Raw genomic sequence first — 21,765 nt, 5'->3', positions numbered from 1 at the left:
CGTGACCAATATGTCGTCCTGAAAGACCACTGTGTGTGGTACCGACTTGAGTAGGTTCTCCATGTTTCTCTGGAAGATCGCTGCAGCCGACCGAATTCCAAACGGGCATCTGTTGTAGATGAATAGTCCCTTGTGTGTGTTGATGCAGGTGAGGCCCTTCGAAGACTCCTCCAGCTCCTGCCGAAGTCAGGTCAAGCTTGGTGAATGTCTTGCCTCCTGCCAGTGTCGCAAATAGGTCGTCTGCCTTAGTTAGCGGGTATTGGTCTTGTAGTGAGAAACGATGAATAGTTACTTTATAATCGCCGCAAATCCTGACCGTGCCATCACTTTTGAGTACTGGAACAATCGGGCTGGCCCACTCGCTGAATTCCACTGGGGAGATGATGCCCTCGCGTTGCAGCCTGTCCAGCTTGATTTCCACTCTCTCCCTCATTATGTGAGGTACCGCTCGCGCCTTGTGGTGAATGGGTCGTACCTCTGGGGCCAAGTGGATCCGCACCTTCGCCCTGGAAAAGTTTCCAATGCCTGGCTCAAAAAGGGAAGGAAATTTGTTAAGAACCTGGGTACATGAGGCCTCATCGACATGTGATAGCGCTCAGATGTCATCCCAGTTCCAGCGGATTTTGCCCAGCCAGCTCCTTCCAAGCAGTGTGGGCCATCGTCCGGGACAATTCAGAGTGGTAGTTCATGCACCGTGCCCTCGTAGGTGACCTTGATCATGGCGCTGCCCAGGACAGTGATAAGCTCTTTGGTGTATGTTCTCAGTTTTGTGTGGATGGGGCTCAGGGCTGGTCTGTATGCCTTGTTGCACCACAGTTTCTCAAACGTCTTTTTACTTATGATGGATTGGCTAGCGCCAGTGTCCAGCTGCATGGCCACGGGTAAACCATTCAATTTTACATTTAGCATTATAGGTGGACATTTCGTCGAAAATGTGTGCACCCCGTGTACTTCAGCATCTGCCTCCTCTCTCTCAGGCTCAAAATTGCTTTGATCCACCATGGACCGATCTTCCTCTGCCACGAGGTGGTTAGCAGGTTTTGCAGAGCTTGCAGCTCGTTTGCAAGCTCATAGGAGGTGCCCCATTGTTCCACAGCTCTTGCAAACATATCCTTTGAAGCGGCATGAATAGGCTGAATGGAAGCCTCCACAACGCCAACAAGGTGTGAATTGCCTTGCATTCATCCTTTGTTGGGGACTCTGAGTCATCTGGGTCACCTGAGTCCTGATGGCAGTTGCAGACTCGTGGGTTCTGCCCTGTACATTTCTGCTCGCAAACACAGTTCCAGTTAATTTATGAACATTGCTAGCACTTGTGTGCTGAGAGATTTGTTTGGTGTTATCACAGGTGGACATAAACGCCTGTGCTATCGCAATGGCCTTACTGAGGGTCGGTGTCTCTACAGTCAAAAGTTTTCGTAGGGTGGTCTCGTGGCCAATGCCCAGTACAAAAAAGTCTCTGAGCATTTGCTCCAGGTAGCCATCAAAATCACATTGTCCTGCAAGTTGCCTTAGCTCGGCGACGTAGCTCACCACTTCCTGACCTTCAGATCGCTGACACGTGTAGAACCGATACCACGCCATCAGCACGCTCTCCCTCGGGTTAAGATGCTCCCGAACCAGTGTACACAGCTCCTCATACGACTTATCTATGGGTTTCACTGGAGCCAGAAGATTCTTCATGAGGCTGTAGGTCGGTGCCCCACAGACTGTGAGGAGGACCGCTCTCCTTTTTGCAGGGCTTCCTTCTCCGTCCAGCTTGTTGGCTACAAAGTACAGGTCTAGCCGTTCGACATAGGCTTCCCAGTCCTCACCATCCGAGAACTTCTCCAGGATGCCCACAGTTTGCTGCATCTTTGCGTTGGATTCGTATACTCGTCGCCAGTTATTGTGTTCCTAACACAGATGAGGCTGCACACAGGGAGGTTAAAGTAACAGTGACCTCAGTCTTTAATAAGACACTCCAGAGTGAGGAACAGACCTGAGGGGCCAGCTTATATACAGTGCTCCCAAGGGATGCTGGGATCCCTTGGGACTTCAGGGGATGAGCTCCCTGGTGGCGGAACATGGGAGTGCATGCTTTACAGATACACAACAATGACTATGCCAACCTGTTGCTTGACTAGTCTGAGGGACAGCTCTCCCAACTTTGGAAGAAGTCCCCAGATGTTAATGAGGAGGACTCTGAATCCGGTGCCTAGGTCGATGCCAGACTGAATTAGTTGTTCTTTTCAATTTCAACAACAACTTGCATTTATATAGTGTGCAGATGACACTAAGCTGGGTGGCAGTGTGAGCTGTGAGGAGGATGTAGGGTGATTTGGACAGGTTAGGTGAGTGGGCAAATGCCTGGCAGATGCAGTATAATGTGGATCAATGTGAGGTTATCCACTTTGGTGACAAAAATACGAAGGCAGAATATTATCTGAATGGCGGCAGATTAGGAAAAGGGGAGGTGCAATGAGACCTGGGTGTCATGGTACATCAGTCATTGAAAGTTGGCATGCAAGTACAGCAGGCGGTGAAGAAGGCAAATGGTATGTTGGCCTTCATAGCTAGGGGATTTGAGTATAGGTGCAGGGAGGTCTTACTGCAGTTGTATAGGGCCTTAGTGAGGCCTCACCTGGAATATTGTGTTCAGTTTTGGTCTCCTAATCTGAGGAAGGACATTCTTGCTATTGAGGGAGTGCAGTGAAGGTTCACCAGACTGATTCCCGGGATGGCAGGACTGACATATGAGGAGAAACTGGATCGACTGGCCCTGTATTCACTGGAGTTTAGAAGGATGAGAGGGGATCTCATAGAAACATATAAAATTCTGATGGGACTGGACAGGTTAGATGCAGGAAGAATGTACCCGATGTTGGGGAAGTCCAGAACCAGGGGACACAGTCTAAGGATAAGGGGTAAGCCATTTAGGACTGAGATGAGGAGAAACTTCTTCACTCAGAGAGTTGTTAACCTGTGGAATTCTCAACCTCAGAAAGTAGTTGATGCCAGTTCATTGGATATATTCAAGAGGGAGTTGGATGTGGCCCTTACGGCTAAAGGGATCAAGGGATATGGAGAGAAAGCAGGAAAGGGGTACTGAGGTGAATGATCAGCCATGATCTTATTGAATGGTGGTGCAGGCTTGAGGGGGCGAATGGCCTACTCCTGCACCTATTTTCTATGTTTCTATGTCTTTTCCATATAAAACGTCCCAAGGTGCTTCATATGTGTATAATCAGATAAGAATTGACACAAGCCACATAAGAAAATATCAGGACCGGTGACCAAAAGCTTGGTCAAACAGGTAGGTTTTAAGCAGGGTCTTATAGAAGGAGGCAAATGTTTAGGGAGGGAATTCCAGAGCTTGGGGTCTAGATGGCTGAAGGGATAGTCGCTGTTGTTGGGGTGAAGGAAGTGGGGGATGCACAAGAGGCCAGAGTTGGAGGAATGCAGAGTTCTTGAGTGTTTGACCAAGCTTTTGGTCAGCTGTCCTGATATTTTCTTATGTGGCTCATGTCAATTCTTAACTGATTACAGTCATATGAAGCACCTTGGGATGTTTTACTCTGGCAAAGACATTATCTAAATGCAAATTGTTGTTGAATTGAGGTTACAGCGATAGGAAGGAGCGAGGCCAAGAGGAAGAGAATTTTAAAATCGAGGCATTGGTGGATAGGGATTCAATATGGGTCAGCAAGCACAGGGGTGATGGACGAACGGTACTTGTGTGCTTTCGGATATGGTTAGCAAAGTTTTGGATGAGCGCAAGTTTACAGAGATGGCAAGGTAGGTCAGCCACAAGAGCATTTTAATCGAATCTGGAAGTAACACAGGCATAGATGACAGTTTCAGCAGTAACCGGGCTGAGGCAGCAGTGAAGATGGATGATATTGCAGAGGTGGAAGTATCCAGTCTTGGTGCTAAAGAGATTATAAGATCGGAAGCTTGGCTCAGGATCAAATAGGATGCCGAGGTTGCGAAGTCTGGTTCAGCTTGAGACAGTGGCCAGGGAGGGACATGGAATCAGTGGCTAAAGAAGAGTTTGTGGCGTGGGCCAAAGACAATGGCTTCAGTCTTCCCAAATGTTTAATTGGAAGACATTTAGGCTCATCCAGGATTGGATTTTGATTTGGGAGAGAATTATGTACTTATTAAAAGGAAGTACAGACCAACAGATTATAAATGCCCTTAAGTGAAACATGTAATTTAACTGTAAATTGTGTTTGTCAGGAACATATGAAGTAACAAAAAAATTCCTGTGTCAACTAAATGCCATGGTCCGGGAATTTAATCAATCTTTGGAAGCTGTTTGTTGTGGAAACACAATGAATGCATCTAAGTTGTAACAATTACATTGACCCTGAAATTTCAGTGTCTGTGATGGCATACTCAGAGTACACCGTTGTAATCCATTTGAAATACCCCGCAAGTTCCACATTTCCGAATGCGCGAACTCCGGAACTTGCGCCTGAAAAAGTACGTGTTGAAAAGCCTTCGCTGGGGTTCCGAAAAAGCAATCATTGCTGCAGAGTTGGGCTATTTGCCCAGCAACTGGCCAACAATTTCCCGCATAAGTCTTACAATTGGTGCTGCTTGCATCAGTATAAGGGAATATCTAAGCATTAAATTATATATTTACATATCCAACTTCTGCACATACACTTTATTAAGTGAGTTTATGCAAATATTGGCCCAGGTTGCAGTTTTAATGGTGTGAAATTAACAAATTAAATTTTTATTGAGTTTGGTGGAATAAAGATAATTATGATTAAAATTTAAATTCTGTTAATTGTATATTTTTTTACATTTCGGGATTCCATTGCATATTGCTAGGGGATTCCCTTTGTAAATGATTGCAATAGAATTACATAAGAACATAAGAAATAGGAGCAGGAGTAGGCAATACGGCCCCTCGAGCCTGCTCCGCCATTTAATACGATCATGGCTGATCCGATCATGGACTCAGGTCCACTTCCCCGCCCGCTCCCCATAACCCCTTATCGTTTAAGAAACTGTCTATTTCTGTCTTAAATTTATTCAATGTCCCAGCTTCCACAGCTCTCTGAGGCAGTGAATTCCACAGATTTACAACCTTCAGAGAAGAAATTCCTCCTCATCTCAGTTTTAAATGGGCGGCCCGTTATTCTAATATCATGCCCTCAAGTTTTAGTCTCCCCTCTCTGCATCCCACCTTGTCAAGCCCCCTTATAATCTTATACATTTCGAAAAGATCACCTCTCATTCTTCTGAATTCCAATGAGTAGAGGCCCAACTTACTCAACCTTTCCTCATAAGTCAACCTCCTCATCTCCGGAATCAACATAGTGAACCTTCTCTGAACTGCATCCAAAGCAAGTATATCTTTTCATAAATATGGAAACCAAAACTGTATGCAGTATTCGAGGTGTGGCCTCACCAATACCCTGTGTAGCTATAGCAAGACTTTCAATTCTCCTTTGTCATTTGACAACTGGGCCCACATGATCCAGGTATGCTTCTGAACCAGCTGCGTCCCTGAGATCCGTGGGCCTTTATGCTACCGTACACCTGGAGGCCTGAGACCACAACTCTTCACAGCCTGGGCACCAGCAGGTAATTTCTTAACTGTTGCGCGGGTTACAAGTGTACTCCAGAGGTATGCCTCTGACCGCAATTTCTAGGCCAGTATATCGAGATTTAATTTTAGAATTGTTGTTTTTTAATTATTTGCCCTCCATGTTTCATAAAGCTTCCCCAGGTTAAGAGAATGGGCTATAGATTTTCTCATAAGCCTCTGCAGTTGCTGCTTTGCAGCCAGTCACTTGAGGTGAAGCAAGAGAAACCTGGGCTGACTACACATCTAATTTTACTTACACTGGGCTCAATTTTCCCCAAAGCATTATTTTAGCGTACTTGAAGAGTTAAGCCTGATTTTTTGAGGCCCAAATACGCCAAAAAAAGTGTTGTAAGTTTCCCCATTGGATCTCTTCATTTTGGCATGGTCTAACCCGACCTTTAGTTTTGGGGCTGGAGCCTTGATCTGCGCCAAAAAGATCGGGCTGCCATGGTAACCAGGGACACAATGCGAGCCGAGGCTAGACTGTCTGTGTGAACCGGGGACCGAGAATGGGACCGGACAGCTTTCGGGCGGAGTTGGAAGTAAGTTGCTGCTATGTGTTGTTCAATTCTTTCAGTGTGTCCGGGCATCTGCTGCATCACTTTCCTTACCTGCGCCGATTTCCTTAACTCGAGGGAAGGTTTTTCAGGACAGGCCACATACGTTGGCCCAATCAGAACTGGAGTAACTCTCAGCTGGCCAAACTTCCCTAAATGGCCAGAAGTGGCATAGGTGGCTGGTTATGCCTCCTTTGGCTGAAAAAAAACTGACTTAAAAAATTCGTAATGAACTGAATTACGCTGGTACAAATTGATTGGGGAAACTGGCCATTTTTAACTTAAGCCAGAAAAAGCAGCCTGCTCAAAAAAAAATGGCACAAATACAGGGGAAAATTGAGCCCACTGTGAGGAAGTACCCAGATTCTGATAGTTATCTCACAACAGCAGCATGACTGAGATTGGGAGCTCATAATTATAAACCCACATCCTTCCACTGTGTGGACAGCCTGTTGGAGACTCTTTGAAGGAGTTGGCAAGTTTTAAATGAAATGAAAGGAGAGCTCTGCACAGTTAGAATCAATTGATTGAACTCACTAATAATAGCCTGGATTCTACGTTCCAAATAATGGTGAGGGTATCAGCGCTCCCCATTATTCAAGGATAAATTGGACAGCAACTTCTGGCATCTGCACATGCGTAGTTAAACGTGGAAATTAGGAAGTTGCTGTCCGAGTTGCCCTGCTCCTCACAAGTTTTGCTCTAACAGTATCTCGCCAAAAGACTCGACATTCACATACATACAATGGCGTAGGGTTGTGACACTTACCCACTGAATACCCATTAAACATGCCAGAAAAAGTTGGGGCTTGCCCATTCAAGTGTAAGTGATTTTTAAATCGGGTGATAAGTCTTAATTAAGCCAAATAATATCTTTGACACTGAAAATTTACTTTTACATGTGTGAAGTCTCATTCCTTCAGATTTTAATTACTGCTGAAGATTTTTTTTTAAATTTAAAATTTTTACTTTTTCTTTGTCTCTTTTATCTCTATCCCTCTCTTAATCCCATCTTTCTTTCCCTCTTTTTATTTCATTTTCTGTACATGATTTTATATTGAATTAAATACTGTAACTTACACTTCCTGAATTAGACTCAGCGTGCCTCAGTAAGGATTCTTTAATTTGATTGGTTGAGGTTGCACACTGTTGCTTGTCCTGTTCACACAGGTTTCAGATCCTCCTGTAGAGGATGCTGCATTGTTTCAGCTTTCTAATTACCACAACTCGCAGTGTGAAAGGCCTCAAAAGTCTGTGGGCAAGTGTACGTGCAATGATCGTCGAGTGCCGTTTGTTCGCCACTGACTGCAAAATCCGGGTTAATATAGTAATTATTCACTATTATTAATCTCATTTTAGTTTCAAGTGTATGATTTGGGGAGGGGTGGGGGAATTGCCTTCCTTAATAGCCACCCCTCCCCAAGCAACTTGCTGAAATATGAGACTTAGCTTTAAAGTTGTTTTTCATTTCCACATATAAATGCCTTTCCCTTTTTTCAAACATTTTGCTTTCAGGTTGTGGTGGGATTTTTATAGCCCCTAAAGGAGAGATCCACTCACCAAACTACCCCAGTCCTTATGGCAATAATGTGGATTGTTCCTGGGTCATCACTGTGGATGACCACTATCGCATCCTGCTTGACTTCACTGACTTCGACCTTGAACATCATCAATCATGTCATTCTGACTATGTAGCTGTAAGTCAGAAAAAAAATGATTAAATCCATAATTTATTTTAAAAGGGTATTAGGTAGTTGCATGAAAGAGTTTTATTAAAAAGAGTATGGGGAGTGATATTTTAAAATTAGGTAATTATTAGTAAATCAGCACAATATTTATGTGCCTATAGCAATATGTGTACTATTTCAATTTAGAAGGCAATGCCAGTCATCGAGTCACCCAGTTCCAGCCCTTCCTGATTTACTCCCATAAAACTTAGCTCCTGATGACAATGCTAGATTATACATCAGATTTCAGAAGAGATTTTTTTTTAAACTGAGCCTAGTCATTTCGCTCCATTGTGACTGTTCAACCTGATACTTGTCACATGCATGGTTGATTAACTATATGTTTGGCCTCGACTGGAATCATGAGCGGAGCTGTGTGAAGCAGGCAAATGACTGTTACACCAGTAAATCACTTTGTTTATCCACCAATACAACAAAAGGAATCAGCTCATCTTTAGATACAGGGGGTTAGAAAGCACTTTTCTGGCGAATGTTTATGCTCATTATGAAGATGGATGTCAATGCTGGAGAATTTAATATTTCTTCCATTTTGGCTGCCCAGTTTCATCCCTGAGCATTTTGTGATCAAAAAGGGCTGGGTGCTCTTCTCTGCCTCAGTATTGTGCTTCAAGTCCAACCTCAAAAAAGCATTCACTACTGAATCTGCCAACATTATAGTCTCTCTTAAGAGACTGCCAATATAATGTTGAATTGTGGGTTTTTTAATGCTGCCAGTTTGTGCTAATTGGGGACTGGGTTGAGAATGCCCTAAATCATTTCAGGCAGTTCTTCTCAAGTATCAATTAAGGCACATTGACTAGAAGTTTCTGCTTTAGTATTCCTGATGAATTAATGGTCAGACAAGTCATGGACTGCAGCATGGAATTTCCTGACATTCGCCAGGAGTGCTGAAATGGAAAAGCTTCCCTATTGTTTCTGCAGAGCAAGGGAACTTTAGCTTGCATCTGATCCGTGTTATAGCAGTCCTAAGATTAATTAATGCTGACAGAGTACAAAAGGTGGAAAAAGGAAACAATTTCCAAAACCGGCATTCCTCAGCATGATTAGCTCCAAATTAATCCAGAAAAAATAAAATTAGAAGGAAATGTCAATGTCAATCTCCAGAACACAGCACTTGTTCCAGTGAGGAATTTGGTCACATGATGCAGCACTTCGCTTGCAACAGTTGAAACTAGTGCCGAGTAAAATCAATCTTCTTTTGCTCAGGACATTGTATAAAATGTTTCTCATTAATTGCTGTAGTTGAAATGAGTTCAGACAACTTCATCTCAGCTGGTTCACTTTGAACTCTCTCTCAATTTGGCACAAATGGACTAATATTTCTTTTTTCCCCTTCTGAACATCTTATAGATTTTGTTTAAAACTAAGCCTAGCTAGTGTTTTATTTGGAAATACCTGAGCAGTGAACTTGCAAATTAAAGATAGAGATTAGCTGCAGATCCACAGAGACGGAATCATTTCCAGTGACACTCCCATTTTATGGAGGCTGCATCCTCTAAGCCTGTATTTCAGCAGAGCCTTAATTATCCATCCGAGTGAAAAATAAACACTGGTTTTCACTCTGTAGCATCCTGTTTGTGAAAAGAAAACAAGCAGAGTTAATGATTTTGGTTTAATTGTTCCAAACACAGAGAAACATGCTGAAAGTTGAATCTGAAATCTAGAATATAAGGTTAATTAAGCAGTTTTCTTGAATTCTTTAGTGATACTATTTATAAATTATGTCACTGGCACAGCTGCAGAGTGACTCACACAAAGGATGGAGGAAAACTGGGTATATTTGGTAAATATATACGCATCCGATGACTGGGGTTTCCTGCATGCAAATAAAAGGAACTGTGGTCGCTGGGAATGGCCATTGCATTAATTAGGACAAAACTGGAATGCAGGCTTAGATGTTAGAGGAAACAGATGTTCATTCAGCAGCCTTGTACAATTTAACCCCTACTGCTACCAATCTACAATTAGGTTTGAACAAGCTCGGTTCACTGCATTGAAACATGTTAATATCAACCTTTTAGGAGTTTATTTCTTATCTGTGCGCCATTTTGTGAATAAATATATGTGCTTTTTTTTACCTTCTTGAAATAATTAAGATTAACTCGCAGCTAAGATATTGCTTGTTTGCTTGGAGATTTTTGTACTGATAAAAATATAAAAGAATCTGAAAATATCTTAGTAATATAAATTAACAGGCGTATTTTCGCCTCAGCAAAATGGAGCATCATTTTGAGCATCTGTATGATTGTTGCTAGTTGGTGAAACAGTTAACTTGCTAATATTTGATTGTATCTGAGCTAATCTAGTTAATTGACAGTTGTGAGATCAACAAGCTGTCCTTCACTTTGATGATCTTTATTTTCCCCTTTTTAACTTTTAAAAACATGTTTTCAAATGTTTACAGACAGATTTTGTGAAGTTGTTGTATGTTTGTGGGAGAGTGCACAGGGTTATTAGCATGGTTGTATATATGCTAATAATGTATATTTAAAGGTCTAGATAATTTAATCTTATTTCTTATCCTTCAAAATGGTGATCAAGTGACCTGCTCTTTAACCTCACTTGTGCGGTCCTGGAACTGACTACTAGGAAGTAAATGTGGGTATCATGGAGTGACTTGCCCATCATTGTTCCCTGTACAGCAGCTCTGTGCCTCCCTGTCCACCATGTTCTGACAGGATCAGGAACTCTGCATGTGAAGAATCATGGATTGTCTCACTTTTTGGCTGTTACAGTTAATTGTTTGCTATATCTTAAATATTCGGTGTATAATGAAAAAATAAGGTGGCCTAAAATCAGTCTCCAAATAGATTGGTCCATCTCTCAGTAATGTTAAAAAGTAGCCATGCTACCAGGGGATTTTCAGTCACACTGCATTTACTTTAATCAAACTAATGGCTGTAACCCGATGACCTAGTCATAGATTCACAAATCTATAATGGAGCTGCACTCCACTAGTGCAAAAATGCCCTTGGCCTCACTTTATCAGACCTAAGCACCATGCAATACCAGTAAAATTTAATATCCACCACACAGTCAACAAGCTCCCCGCTGGAGTGGAACTAAACTACAGAACTAGTGGGAACCTGTTCAACCTGCGCTGTCTCCAGGCCAGGTCCAAGACCACCCCAACCTCTGTTGTCGAGCTACAGTACGCGGACGACGCCTGCGCCTGTGCACACCCAGAGGCTGAACTCCAGGACATAGTCAGCATATTTACCGATGTACGAAAGCATAGGCCTTATGCTAAACATCAGTAAGACAAAGGTCCTCCATCAGCCTTTCCTTGCCGCACAGCACTGCCCCCCCAGACATCAAGATCCACGGCGCGGCCCTGGACAACGTGGACCACTTCCCTTATCTCGGGAGCCTCCTATTAACAAGAGCAGGCATTGACGATGAGATCCAACGCCGCCTCCAGTGCGCCAGTGCAGCCTTTGGCCGCCTGAGGAAAAGAGTGTTTGAAGACCAGTCCCTCAAAACTGTCACCAAGCTCATGGTCTGCAGGGCCATAATAATACCCGCCCTCCTGTATGGCTCAGAGACATGGACCATGTACAGTAGACACCTCAAGTCACCAGAGAAATACCACCAATGATGTCTCCGCAAGATCCTACAAATCGCCTGGGAAGACAGACGCACCAACATTAGCGTCCTCGTCCAGGCCAACATCCCCAGCATTGAAGCACCGACCGCACTTGATCAGCTTCGCATGCCAGACTCGAGACTCCCAAAGCAAACGCTCTATTCGGAACTCGTCCTTGGCAAACGAGCCAAAGGTGGGCAGAGGAAACGTTACAAGGACACCATCAAAGCCTCCCTGATAAAGTGTGGCATCCTCACTGACACCTGGGAGTCCCTGGCCAAAGACCGCCCTAAGTGGAGGAAGTGCATTCGGGAGGGCGCTGAGCTCCTCGAGTATCGTCGCCGAGAGCATGCAGAAATCAAGCGCAGGCAGTGGAAGGAGCATGCGGCAAACCAGGCTCTACCCTTCCCTTCAACCACTGTCTGTCCCGCCTGTGACAGAGACTGTGGTTCTCGTATTGGACTGTACAGCCACCTAAGGACTCATGCTAAGAGTGGAAGCAAGTCTTCCTTGATTCCGAGGGACTGCCTATGATGATGATGACTCTGCAAATTGTCTGCTAGATTCAGCCAAATGTTTTGAAATATCTAAAAGGAAACATCTGGCTCCCAGTGTATTCTCCTTTGTTCTAGTTAATACTGAGTCATTGGGAACGGCTTCAAATTTGTTTTCAGATGGGTACAGGGCAGCAGTGAGTCTAAGATTGTGGCCCTGTTGTCATCGATGTTCAACCTGCTGTATCTTTGGAGCCGGCAGGGAAATAGGCAAGCCTGCCCGAAACAGGCAGGAGCCTGTTTGAATATGCAAATCAGAGTCTTGTGCCCCTCGGACCCCAATGCAATTTTCAAATGCCAATGAGCTACACACGCGATCCCCACACTACATCGAATGGTACTAGACATAGACCCTTCCTCACCCAACAAAAATCTTCCCATGCGCTGCCGGTCTCTCAGTGGTAACACCCCTGCCCCCACCCCCAGGATTGCCTCCTTACCAACTCCCTCGCCTCCCCGCCCCTCCCCCACCCACTCAGAAAGGCTTGTTAAACACTGGCAGTTCACCAAAAGTAAAAGAAAGACTGGCATTTATGTAGCACCTTTCATGTTCACTGGACATCTCAAAGCGCTTTACAGCTAATGAAGTACTTTTGGAGTGTAGTCACTGTTATAATGTGGGAAACGCGGCAGCTAATTTGCACACAGCAAGCTCCCACAAACAGCAATATGATAATGACTTGATAATCTGTTTTTGTTATGTTGATTGAGGGATAAATATAGGACACCGGGGATAACTTCCCTGCTCTTCTTCGAAATAGTGCCATGGGAGCTTTTACATGCACCAGAGAGAGTAGACGAGGCCCTAGTTTAATGTCTCATCCGAAAGATGGCACCTCCAACTGTGCAACAGTTCCTCAACACTGTACTGGAGTGTCAGCCTAGATTTATGTGCTTAAATCCCTGGAGTGGGAATTGAACCCACAACCATCTGACGCAGAAGCGAGTGTGCTTACCCACTGAGCCACAGCTGACACTTTTTGTGTATTTATAATGTGGCCTAACCATGAAAATGGTTGGGGCCTTTTGCTGCTGCCATTAGGTGGGTGATGTGATTGCCCTGAATACTACCCACCCGATGTGTACCCAAACTGAAAATCACCCTCATTGTAACAATAGGCTGAGTGTAGTTAATCTCTGTGTCAGTAGGTTTCTTCAGGACAACAGAACTCTACAATCAGGAACTTTTACAGTATATAGAGGGAGGGAAAATGCACTGAGCTGAAATTGCTGACAGCAATTTGTGTTGTATTTTAGTTCAAGGTTAAAGGTTGCAGCTTTCCTTTTACTGGGCCTCTACAGGCCTATTATGGAATCTGCTGAGAAGCAAATACAAGCACCCTTTTCTTCAGCTGGTCACATTCACAATTCTGAGACAGGCTCAATACTCCAATTTAAAAATTGTGAGTAGTTTTGAAAATTCGTTTTGTCTTGTAAGAAATCCACTTAAAGAGAGACTGGGAGCTAGGGGTGGATTTATTCACGCTGATAGCTGAGCCTGTGAATTCTCCTGCTAAGTTTCATTGTGCTGTGCCACACCTAGTTTTGTTGGAGCGGAATCATTAAGCTTTGGGACTAAAGTATGTAATTTTCACCCTTTTTTAAGTCTACCTTCATTTGTCACTTGTTCAAGTGATGTCCATCTTTGACATTAGATGTGATTAAAAGTTTTGATTCCAATTGATTGTCTGACTTTAAATTTTAGAAAATAACATGCACACAATGTTTAGAAAGGAAACAAGAAAGTAAGTGTTTATTGCTTTACTGTGATTGAAATTAAATTACCTCAGACTCACCTCTCAAATCATCTAACATGTTTAATTAATTTTATTCCATGTGGAGGAACTCAAATTTATCTTAATTTTGCATGAAAACTGATTCTTGGTAACTTTCCATTTATTTTTTAATCACTGTTTCCCACATTACAACAGTGACTACACTCCTAAAGTACTTCATTGGCTGTAAAGTGTTTTGAGACGTCTGATGGTCGTGAAAGGCGCTATATAAATCCAAGTCTTTCTTTTCTTTCACTATATTTCTACAAATGGGAGTTAACTGGCGTTCAGTGGTTAATACTTTCTATGAGCTGCCGTTAGTATTTTTACTTCTCTAATTTTGGCTCTGGGCATTTTTATATTTTACAAGACTTTTGATCCTGCTTCAACCTTTCTCACTCATCTCCCCTTTTTACACTCCATGTCAGAAAGCTGGTCACTCTAATACTGCAAGGCTCTGCTGTTAATACAAAGAGCCTAAAGTCTGAATGCCCGGGACCAGCTCACGGCATTCACTTTAATTAAACTTGTGGCTGCCAATCCCGCCCCCATCCCCCAGCCCCTGAATGACCTAGTCATAGATTCACATCTTCATAGTTCGCTGCACTGGATCATAGACCTAACATTCCAATCCCCATGGCAACCAGTCTGGAATCCATGTCTGCTGGATTAGTGTTGAGTCAAAAAATGATGCATCTTAAATAATAAGAAATATAAGTTAACAAAATTCCATTCAGGAAAAATTCTAAATGCTACAAAGAGAGGATAGTGCTGAGCAGCTCAGTGACTACAAAAGTAGGCTTTGAATTTTAATTTTTTCAGATTTGAGCATAAATAGTTAAAATGAGAAAAGGTTGATTATATAAAAAGAATTTGAAATCTAAATTAAAACCAGAAAATGCTGCACGTAGGTTGCAGGTCTGCCAGCTTCTGCAAAGATCCTTCATCCAAGCTGGAAACCGTAAGTTACACAAGTCCTTTTTATAAGACTGAGGAAAATAAAGAGTAGGCGGGAATCAGCAGGTATCTGAGTGCTGTCAGAGAGAGTAAGCTCATGAGTGCTATTGACCTTCGAATGGTTGTTTTATAGAAAGTCTGGAAAGAGTAGAATCCTGGTGAATGAATTGCAAAGATTCTCTTAGTGAGGGAATAAAAAGACATTAAAAGTAAAAAAAACTATGCAAATAACTAAATAAGGCAATGGAAATGCATTGCAAAGACACATGAAAAAACTGGGCCGAATTTAATCACTCTGCCTTGTGTAAACGGGGCAGTAGCAGCCACAAATGGCATTGAGTCACTGACCGCCCTGTTTACACTGATGCTCCAACCACCGCCATTTTGGGTATGGTCCACCTGTGTTAAGTGGAAATCCACTTGTAATATGCAAATTGGGACCCTACCATGTACACAGGCCCCTAATTGCAATTCTAAAGTATGCATGGCAGAAGCTGCGCCATGCATACTCCGCCCGTTTTTACCAGCTGTTGTGTGGCCTATCCAACAGTCCTTAAGGGAACCACTAAAGGCTACTCAAAAAACAGCCCAACAAATGTTGAAGTTTTTTTGTGGAGCTAGTAGGAACAGGCGTGCTCCTCTCGGCGCACAAAATATCTCCGGCTGCTGCCGGCCCATCCGAGGGCTCCCGGGACAACGCCACCCCCTCAGGCTCCACATGGGAGCCAGACGATTTTCCGCCCATGCGCAACTGGTGAGCTGCAACAGGGTGCCTGCTTGGCGCCCACAGCTCGTCAGCATCATGTCAATGATGCCTGGCCCACAAAATGGCTCAGGCTTCACGCCGGCAAGAACAGGCGGGTGGCGGGTGCACTGGTATGCCACGCCACCTGCATGTTCTTCACCCCCTCCCATCTCCAAAACTGGAGGTGAATGAAGTGAGAGGTAGATGTAAGAAACAAGCAAGAAAATAGGGGACATAGCTGAGATCTGAAGTTGCTAAGGTTAACTTTCAGTCCAGGGGGCTGGTGTGTCCAGCAGACTTACTGTTTGTGAAGTTTCATTGGAACAATGTAGAAGGCCTAAGATGAAGCGGAAATTATGAAATTGGCATGAAGAATAATAACTTGAATAGCCTGACTTCTTCATAATCCACTGCAATTGCTATCTCTTCTCTTGTAGGTTTATGATGGTTTGGATGAAGCAGCCCCCATGTTGGGGAAACTGTGTGGTGGTTTAATTCCAGGAGGGATCACCTCCACTCACAATGTAGTCTATGTACATTTCCGCTCACAAAGAAGTATTGAGCACAGAGGATTCAGAGCACAGTTTAATCAAGGCAAGTCTAATTTTAACTATTATTTTAGAAGATTAACATAAGTTCACCCAGAATGTCCTACTTTCACATTCTGTTTTGTTTACAGCATGTGGGTCCTCTATTGTTACTGATGATATTGGTGGAGCTATCACATCGCCTCTGTATCCCAACAACTATTCAAACAATCAGAACTGTAGTTGGATCATTCGAGCCCAAAAACCATGTACGTAAGACACTAATTATAATCACAGTCAATTTCCTGTGTTTTTTGTGACTGTATTGGCTAATGCTGAATATTTTTCCCTTTCGTATGCGCTGTACAGTTAGGAAATTAATCATTATCTATGTTTTGTTTTAGTTAACTATTTGTATTGATGCTGGCATAGACAGTCCCTCGAAATCGAGGAAGACTTGCTTCCACTCTAAAAGTGAGTTCTCAGGTGACTGTACAGTCCAATTCGGGAATTACAGTCTCTGTCACAGGTGGGACAGACAGTCGTTGAAGGAAAAGGTGGATGGGGAGTCTAGTTTGCCGCACGCTTTTTCCGCTGTCTGCACTTGTTTTCTGCATGCTCTCAGTGATGAGACTCGAGGTGCTCAGCGCCCTCCCAGATGCTCTTCCTCCACTTAGGGTGGTCTTAGGCCAGGGATTCCCAGATGCCGGTGGGGATGTTGCACTTTATCAAGGAGGCTTTGAGGGTGTCCTTGAAGCGTTTTCTCTGCCCACCTGGCGATCGCTTGCCATTTAGGAGTTCCGAGTAGAGTGCTTGCTTTGGGAGTCTCGTGTCCGGCATGCGGACGATGTGGCCTGCCCAATGGAGCTGGTTGAGTGTGGTCAGAACTTCGATGCTGGGGATGTTGGTCTGAGCGAGAACACTGATCTTGGTGCATCTATCCTCCCAGTGGATTTGCAGGATCTTGTTGAGGCAGCATTGGTGGTAATTCTCCAACGCTGTGAGATGTCTACTGTATATGGTCCATGTCTCTGAGCCATATAGGAGGACGGGTATCACTACTGCCCTGTAGACCATAGGCTTGGTGCCAGATTTGAGGTCCTGGTCTTCAAACATTCTCTTCCTCAGGCTTCTGAAGGCTGCACTGGCACACTGGAGGCAGTGTTGAACCTCGTCATCAATGTCTGCCCTTGCTGATAGTAAGCTCCAGAGGTATGGAAAATGGTGCACGTTGTCCAAGGCCGTGCCGTGGATTTTGATGACCGGGGAGGAGGGGGTGGGGTGGGCGGCAGTGTTGTGTGGCGGGGTCAGGTTGGTGAAGGACCTTTGTCTTACGGATGTTTAGTGTAAGGCCCATGCTTTCATACACCTTGGTGAAGATGTTGAAGATGGCTTGAGGTTCGGCCTCTAAATGTGCGCAGATGAAAATGGCGTCCACATACTGTAGTTCGATGACAGAGGATGAGACGACCTTGGATCCAGCCTGGAGGCGACGAAGGTTGAACAGGTTCCCATTGGTTCTATAGGTCCACTCCAAAGAGGAGCTTGTTGAGCCTGAGATGGAGCACTGCAGCAAGGAAGATCGAGAAGAGAGTTGGCGTGGTGACGCAGCCCTGCTTGACCCCGGTCCGGACGTGGATTGGGTCTGTGGTGAATCTGTTGGTCAGGATCACGACTGCATGTTGTCATGGAGCAGGCAGAGGATGGTGACAAACTTTTGGGGGCAACTGAAATGGAGGAGGACGCTCCATAGTCCCTCGCGATTGACAGTGTCAAAGGCCTTGGTGAGATCAAAGAAGACCATGTACAAGGGTTGGTGCTGTTCCCTGCATTTCTCTTATCGTTGTCACGTGGTGAAGATCATGTCCATTGTAACCCTTAGTGGACAGAATCCACATTGTGACTCTGGGAGGAGCTCTTCAGCCACAGGGAGAAGACGATTAAGGAAGATTCTTGTGATGACTTTCGCAGTGGCCAAAGTAAGGAGGTTCCTCTGTAATTGCCTCAGTCAGACTTGTCCACTTTTTTGGAAATGGTCACGATTACAGCATCTCTGAGATCTCCCGGCATGCTCTCCTCCTTCCAGATAAGAGAGATGAGGTCATGCATTCGTGCTAATAGTGCTTCTCCACCATACTTTAGTGCCTCAGTGGGGATTCCATCTACTCCTGATGCCTTGTTGTTCTTGAGCTGAAGGATGGCCTATTCTACCTCGTGCAGGGCTGGGGTTTTGCTGAGATGGTGGTAGGTAGCATGCTGCGGGATGGAGTGGAGGACACTTGTGTCGAAGGCAGAGTTTCAGTTAAGGCGATCTTTGAAGTGTTCCATCCAGCGGGCCCTGATTGCCTTGGTGCCCTTAATGAGTGCCTCTCCGTTCTTGGCCAGCAGTGGAGTGGGGCCTTGGGTGCTTTGGCCGTAGGTGGATTTAAATGCGGTGAAGAATCCTTGCTCGTCATGGTTGTCGGCCAGCTGCTAGCTCTCCTGTGTTTTCTCCACCCACCATCTATTCTTTAGGTCACAGGTTTTTTGTTGGACCTCGGCCTTCAACTGCTTTGCTGTTCCCAAATTGGGTTACTGCTTGAAGTTCAGAAATGCCTTGCGCCTGTGGCTTATTAGCTTCTGGATCTCCTGGTCGTTCTCGTCAAACCAGTCTTGGTGTTTCCTGGTTGAGTGACAGAGCAACTCTTCACAGGCACTGGTTAGGGTGGCCTGGAGGGCAGACCAATCGCTGTGGGCACTCTGCCTCTCGGGGTCATTGAGGATCACCAGGTTGGCAGTGAGGCGCTGGCTGTATAGGGCTTTCTTAACTGGGTCTTTGAGTGCCCCGGCGTTGATTTTTCTGTGGCATAATTTCTGTTCCGTCGCTGCTTTGGGGCTATATTGATGTTGATGAAGGAGTGGATTAGGTGGTGGTCCGTCCAGCAGTCATCGGCTCCTGTCATGGTGCGGGTAATGCGCACGTCCTTGCGGTCCATCGCTCGGACGATGAAGTAGTCGAGCAGGTGTCAGTACTTGCATACACTTTTGCAGTTGCTGACGATACATGTGTCAGCTGTGGTTCAGTTGATAGCGCACTCACCTCTGAGTCAGAAGATTGTGGGTTTAAGTCCTGCTCCAGAGACTTGAACACAAAAATCTAGGCTGATATTCCAGTGCAGTACTGAGGGATTGCTGCACTGTGGGAGGTGCCGTCTTTTGGATGAAACGTTAACCTGAGGCCCTGTCTGTCCTCTCAGGTGGACGTAAAAGATCCCATGGCACTATTTGAAGAAGAGGAGGGGAGTTCTTCCCGGTGTCCCGGCCAATATTTATCCCTCACCATCCCTGGTCATTAGTTCATTGTTATTTGTGGGAGCTTGCTGTGCATAAATTGCCTGCTGCATTTCTTACATTATAACAGGGCCTGCACTTCAAAAGTACTTCATTGATTGTGAAGCACTTTGGGACATCTTGAGGTCATGAAAGGTGCTATATAAATGCAAGTTTTTCTGACTCATTTTACAGTTTTTGAGCTCCACATAGCTGATAGTTTGAACTGATTTTCTCTCTTCCAAATGTGTTCACTCCTTTTTAAGGAATAGTTTCTTTATTTAGGTCTAGGTTATTTTAGGAGGGAGAAGTACAATTGAGTGCAATCCTTTCCTTATCCAACATTTCAAAATGTGCATTTACATCAGCGTTTACTGGATAGCAATCAGGAGCAGAACACTATCTGATTTTTCAGAGGACAGGAAAGCACCAGTTTGAACAGAGGAGAAAGGAGGATGAATGCCTGCTTAAACTGGGAGTGAGAAGAACATCTGGTTAAATGAAGTGGGACAGAGCAAAGTGGTAATTTGAATTGCGGGGAAGTGAAAGGCATGTCAGCATGAACTGGAAAGAAAGGGCAAAAGAGTGAATACTTTCATTGAGGGGCGAGAGGGCTTGTGCCAGCATGGAATGATACAGCACAGAAGGAGGCTATTCGTCCCATTGTGCCTGTGCCAGCTCTTTGAAAGAGCTATCCAATTAGTCCCACTCCCAGCTCTTCCCCCATAGCCCTGAAAGTATATCTTTTTCAAGTATATATTCAATTCCCTTTGGAAAGTTAATATTGAATCTGCTTCCACCACACTTTCAGGCAGTGCATTGGAAGGCGGGTGGGGGGGGGGGAGGGGGCCGGTGCTATATAGATTCAATTCTTTCTTTTAAAGGCCACTGCCTTTTAAATATCTGCTTGGCAATAAAGCTTAGCTTATCATTTTAGCCACCTATTGACTCGTGCATTTTTTTAAAATAACTTCTGTGAATACACTAGGGGCCCGAGTTTGATCAAACCCAAGTTCTGCCCATGTACCATTGAAAGGACTGCTAAGATCCTGACGGTACTTTGGGCGGAAATTTGGTGGAAAAATGGGGAAAAAAACACCCGGCGGAAGAAATGGCCATTACACGCCGATTCTGGGCAGCAGCGGGCGGTAGGTCATATTCTGGGCGGCAAATGCGATCCTCGGCAAAGTTACACTGAGAAGAGAATCGGGCCCAGGGAGGGAGAAACGGAAACAAAAAATGTTTTTCCAACCAATGGAAAAAAAACTTTTGCAAATCCTTCAGAGGAGCCCATCGACCAAAATCGCTGCAACAGAAATGAAGAAAAGAAGTGCACTAAAATTTTTTCTGCAGGTGTTCATACTTACCGTTCAGGTAAGACCTGCCTCCATGCGGTGGTCTCTTCTGCTGCTGGAGCGGGGGACCGGCCGGACCAAACTCGGGAGGGAGTGGGCGGGAGGACTTTTGTTGGCGTTGCACACTGGTGCACGCCAGTGGACGGTCCCCAGCGGTCTTCTTTCCCCGCCGGCGTGAGGGCCTCACCAAACTCGCTCGGAGGGGAGAGCGCCCAGAAAACTCGACGGCAGCTGGCGGTAAGTCCACCAAATTCGGGCCACTTAAAACAAACATTTAAAAGTAACTTTTTTTTCCCAAGTCCCTTCTGTGGAAAACTGGTCAAAAAAAAATCCTAAAACATGACAGAAATGCAAACTCATGTAAAATAAATAGGTCAATGTACACATTAACATAGCAGGCAGGAATTTCACATATATTCAATGTATGCCACTAGTCTCACAGCATAATTTCACGGCTGGTGTTTCTTGGGTTCACATGTTTTAACAATCAATTAATCTAATTTTATCTGCAGGCAATTTTTCAATTCTTGCTCATTTATTCAGCAGCAACAACTCAATAAGAGTTAAATTTATGTCATGAAAGTGACATTGCAGTTGCAGCTAAGGATTTGAGGGGTGTTAAAAATTGATTTTCTGAAATAGACAAATGAAATATTTCCTATTAGGTCTGATGCCCCATACATCAATTTAATAAAAATATAAGAGATGCCATGAAAGTAATCAACATTAAGAAAGCAATGTACACTCTTGGGACAGAATGGAGGAAAGCACAAGGGAGTTTCTGTGTAAGATATTTCAGTGCAGTGGTACATCAGCCATGTAATTTGATATTGACGAAACTAATTAGCCAGTTTATGACTGAAGAGTCTGCAAAGTAATTAAACGGACAGTGTTACTTTAATGAAGATTTTGGCAAGACATTTTATCATATTAAAAACAGAAAAGGAAACAACAATATAATCCAGAATATCAAGACATAATTGTTACCTTCACCGATGCCATTGCTACAACAAATTTATTAAACACCAGAACTAAAAAAAGTGTTGGAGAAAGTTCACACAACAA

At 44.3% G+C, this 21,765-nt stretch overlaps 1 protein-coding gene across 1 annotated transcript in view; it reads left to right on the top strand.

The window, feature by feature from the left end:
- The window catches only part of cubn (cubilin (intrinsic factor-cobalamin receptor)), a 457,745-nt gene that overhangs the window by 193,091 nt on the left and 242,889 nt on the right, over window positions 1-21,765 (top strand). The window contains exons 26-28 of the mRNA XM_070880231.1: window positions 7,660-7,841; window positions 15,947-16,103; window positions 16,189-16,305. Of these exons, the coding sequence (XP_070736332.1) occupies window positions 7,660-7,841; window positions 15,947-16,103; window positions 16,189-16,305 (456 nt within the window). The remainder of the gene's footprint in view (window positions 1-7,659; window positions 7,842-15,946; window positions 16,104-16,188; window positions 16,306-21,765) is intronic.

Source organism: Pristiophorus japonicus, chromosome 5 (genome assembly GCF_044704955.1).
Source record: "Pristiophorus japonicus isolate sPriJap1 chromosome 5, sPriJap1.hap1, whole genome shotgun sequence".
NCBI classification, from domain to species: domain Eukaryota; kingdom Metazoa; phylum Chordata; class Chondrichthyes; family Pristiophoridae; genus Pristiophorus; species Pristiophorus japonicus.
This window is presented reverse-complemented; position numbering and strand designations above follow the sequence as displayed.